The 4,351-nt window shown below is 44.7% G+C and overlaps 1 protein-coding gene across 1 annotated transcript in view; it reads left to right on the top strand.

Moving 5' to 3' along the window:
• Nucleotides 1–4,351, top strand: part of LOC108523015 (uncharacterized) — a 5,766-nt gene extending 1,415 nt beyond the window's left edge. Inside the window, exons 2-3 of the mRNA XM_017863472.1 lie at nt 864–967; nt 4,119–4,351. Of these exons, the coding sequence (XP_017718961.1) occupies nt 864–967; nt 4,119–4,167 (153 nt within the window). The 3' untranslated portion in view covers nt 4,168–4,351. The remainder of the gene's footprint in view (nt 1–863; nt 968–4,118) is intronic.

Below are 4,351 nucleotides of genomic sequence, written 5' to 3'. Positions count from 1 at the left end.
GGGGGGGGGGGGGGGCGAGCGTGTAATCTTTGCCTTCTTTGTATTGGCTCCCATTATTATGCAAGGGTATGTTCTTTCAGGTTGGCCAGGCATTAAACCTGCATCCGTGCCCTTTTTGCGAGATCATTCTGTAGATTTGGGGGAGTATTGGGCTTGGCCTTAGATGACTGAAGTTCTTTATGAAAGCCAAAAGATGCAACTAGAAACTGAGACAGTCATCCTCGGAAAAGTGACATTTCATTTCTTTTTACATTTAAAAGTTTATTTTTGTAGCAGTGAAAATTGGCAGTAGGGATAGAGTTACGATTAATACCGAAATGGTTAGTAGATCCTCTGAACGTCAGGGACTTGCCCTAAGTCTCAATTGCCCTCCCAATGACACTTGAAAAGTATGTACCCCTATTTTACAAAGTAGAGCACTGAGATTCGTTGACTTGCAAATGGTAGATGGTTCTGTTTGACTCAAAGCTGTGTTCTTCCCAGGAAGCCAAGTTCCCTCGCCATTCCCAGTGTGGTCGTCTGAGTCCTTGGGGGACCGCAGGGTAAACTGAAAGGTAGCCTCTGGCTGTGGAGCAGAGAGGACCTGGTTTTGAATTCTGGTTCTGCACATTGATGCTCTGATTTTGTGTTTCTTAACCTCCTGATTCCACTTATTTAATTTGAACAATGGAAACTGTGGTGTCTGCCTCCAGAGAAGCTGTGAGGGTCAGAGGCTTGCTTGGCTTGATGGCTTAGCATTGAGAAGATTTTGGGGCTGGGGTAGGTGTTAAGCACTCAAATGTTGGTTTGAAGGAGTTCTTGACTTTGAATCATTCAGGCAGTCTCTAATATCAATGTCTAAATTGATTGCATTTTCTTCCCAGTCTTCTCACAAGACTTTCAGGATTAAGCGATTCCTGGCCAAGAAACAAAAGCAAAATCGTCCCATTCCCCAGTGGATTCGGATGAAAACTGGAAATAAAATAAGGTAAGACCTCCATCATACTGCTTGTATTTTGCTAAATGTAAGAGCCACTGTACCTGGCCAGGGTTACTTTTTGAGTATAAATACATGATTAAAATTGCATGCAGTCCAAATCCACCCTCTGACAGCATTCTCCAATTCCTTTTTAAAAACATGCTTCCTTTGTTTCTGCACTGCATCCAGTCCACAGCTGGGCTTATGGGCAGACACTTCTCCAATACTTGTTAATTTCCTGGTTATCTTTAGTCTGAGCTAGGTCATAAAGGTGGAAGGCTGTCTTATACACATCCTGGTGGAGAAGACCCAGTCAGTGTTTTAGGCTTTTGTTTTGTATTTTGTTTTTTTTTGAGATGGAGTCTCGCTCTGTTTCCCAGGCTGGAGTGCAGTGGCACAATCTTGACTCACTGCAACCTCTGCCTCCCAGGTTCAAGTGATTCTTCTGCCTCAGCCTTCGGAGTAGCTGGGACTACAGGCATGCACCCAGCTAAGTTTTGTGTTTTTAGTAGAGATGGGGTTTCACCATATTGGCCAGGCTGGTCTCAAACTCCTGAGCTCAAGTGATCTGCCCCTCTCGGCTTCCCAAAGTGTTGGGATTACAGGCATAAGCCATTGCGCCCGGCCTTTGTTTTTGTTTTTTGAGACAGGATCTTGTTCTGTTTTACATGCTGCATTGACACTATCACTGCAGCCTCTACACGACCAGGCTCAAGTGACCCTCCCGCCTTATCTCTCTGAGTAGCTGGGACTACAGGCACACGCCACCACACCTGGCTAATTTTTAAATTTTTTGTAGGGATGGGGTCTTGCTGTGTTGCCCAGGCTGGTCTTGAACTCCTGAGCTCAAGCAGTCCTCCTGTCTCACCCTACCAAAGTGCAGAGATTACAGGCGTGAACCATTGCACCTAGCCCAGTTTTTAGATGTTTCTCTTTTCTAAAGAGAGACCAGAAAAGATTGGAAAACTGCCCTCTACTGTGGAAGTAGTTGATCTCAAAGGAAAAACATTACTAGAATTGCTATGAAGGACCTCCAAGGTCATCTAGTCTAACTCCAGGGAAAGCTAGGCCTGAAACTCAACGACTCATGCATGGCTTTTTCAGCCTGTCGCTCTTTGGACCTGATGGGCATTGAGACGGGTTTTGAAGGGAGGAAAAATAAGTATCAAGAATCAGCAAGAGTTGCCCAAGGTTCAGCAGTTGCTCTTTCACCCAGGCTGAGTGCAGTGGTGCAACCCTCCTGCCTCAGCCTCCTCCTGAGTAGCTGGGACTACAGGCGTTCACCACCATGCCTGGCTAATTTGTGTACCTGTTGTAGAGATGGGGTTTTGCCATGTTGCCCAGGCTAGTCAAAGCACCTTTTTTTTTTTTTTTGAGACAGAGTTTTGCTGTCATTGCCCAGGGTGGAGTACAATGGTGTGATCTTGGCTCACCACAACCTCCACCTCCTGGGTTCAAGCAATTCTGCTGCCTCAGCCTCCCAAGTAGCTGGAATTACAGGTGCCTGCCACCACACCCGGCTAATTTTTGTATTTTTAGTAGAGACAGGGTTTCACCATCTTGGTCAGACTGGTCTTGAACTCCTGACCTCGTGATCCACGCGCCTCCCAAAGTGCTGGGATTACAGGCATGAGCCATGGCACTCAGCCAGAACTTGATTAGAGTTGTATGGCAAAGCTAGTGAGATTGGTTTGCTAAGAAGAGTTAAAAGTGTGGCTTCTTAGGGCTAAAGTTGAGGGCCCATTTCCTTGGTTCATTTAGCCAGTTAGATGTGAAAATTGCCATCCATTGTAATGTTATGGGCTAGTTAATTGCTTACCATTTGATTACTGGATACTAGACACTGTCCTTTATTGTTTGATACATCTACAGGAACGTCGAGTTTCTCTGTGTCCTGCCTGATGGTGGGACCTGCTTGTGAAGAATGAAAGAAGTATATATAAGCCAGGCACAGTGCCTCATACCTATAATCCGAGCACTTTGGGAGAGGCCAAGGCAGGAGGATTGCTTGAGGCCAGGAATTTGAGACCAGCCTGGGCAACATAGGGAGACACCCCCCACCCCCATCTCTACCAAAAAAAAATAATTAGCTGGACTTGGTGGCACATGCTTGTAATCCTAACTATTTGGGAGGCTGAAGTGAGAGGATCACTTGAGCTCAGGAGTTCACAGGCTGCAGTGAGCTGTGATCCGGCCACTGCATTGCAGCCTGGACAACAGTGTGACCCTGTCTCAAAAAAAGAAAAATGTATGTAAAACTCAATGCCTAGTTCAATAAATAACTTGCTATTAAACTCTGTGGTCTCCTACAATTGAGAAGGTATTTTGTACGTAAGATTATATACCTTTGACCCAGATAATTGACCTGATGGAATGATTTTCATTGTCTTAGCTATCTTCCAGTTTTAAAAATGTTTTGAAAGCAGGTTGCAATTACAGTGCTTCATTTTGTGGAAGTACTGCCATTATCCTGCTGAAAGAAAAGCCGTGTTAATCATTTTTGATTTTGCCTTTATGAGGGTAAAATCATGACAGATTGACATGGACAATTCAGGGATTGCTGTTGCCCTGTACTAGACATGAATGGGGGAGTTGATTGATTCTAAAGATCATGCAAGGCCAGGTGCAGGGGCTCACGCCTGTAATCCCAACACTTTGGGAGGCAGAAGCGGGTGGATCTCAAGGTCAGGAGTTTGAGACCAGCCTGGCCAACATGGTGAAACCCCGTCTCTACTAAAAAGACCAAAATTAGCTGGGCATGGTGGGGGGGGAGGACTCCATCTCAAAAAAAAAGTATCATGGGGGAGCTTTTATGTGTTTGTGACCCATTATGAGGGGCTTCAGAGTATGTGTGTACCTCCAGGTCCATTGAATCAAAAGTGGGTGCAGGTACACTTGGAGAGAGTGGGTTCCCCACTGCTGGTGATCCCAGTTAAGAGCCTAGCCTTGAATTGTTTTGAGAGGATAAAACTTGACTTGGCTAGTTTTTAAACACATAGGGAATCTTTTTTTTTTTTACTCTCCAGAAAGAACTCCAAACTTGTTAAAGGAGAGAAAAGTGGTACCCTTTTTATTTTGTGGTACCTAAAAGGTTGTGTGAATGGGAACAGCTAAATTGCTGTCAGACTGCCTTTGTAACTTGACATTTTTTTCTGTGTAGGTACAACTCCAAAAGGAGACATTGGAGAAGAACCAAGCTGGGGCTATAAGGAATTGCACATGAGATGGCACATATATTTGTGCTGTCTGAAGGTCACGATCACATTACCATATCAAACTGAAAATGTCACCACTCTCTGGAGAGTTCGACGTATTTTCCTCTCTGAATCTATTATGAATGCGTTGGTTGGCTGGGTTCAGTAATAAATATGTGAGGCCTTTCATTTCAAAAAA

The sequence above is a fragment of the Rhinopithecus bieti genome, unplaced genomic scaffold, assembly GCF_001698545.2.
Source record: "Rhinopithecus bieti isolate Rb0 unplaced genomic scaffold, ASM169854v2 scaffold_72006, whole genome shotgun sequence".
NCBI lineage: Eukaryota > Metazoa > Chordata > Mammalia > Primates > Cercopithecidae > Rhinopithecus > Rhinopithecus bieti.
This window is presented reverse-complemented; position numbering and strand designations above follow the sequence as displayed.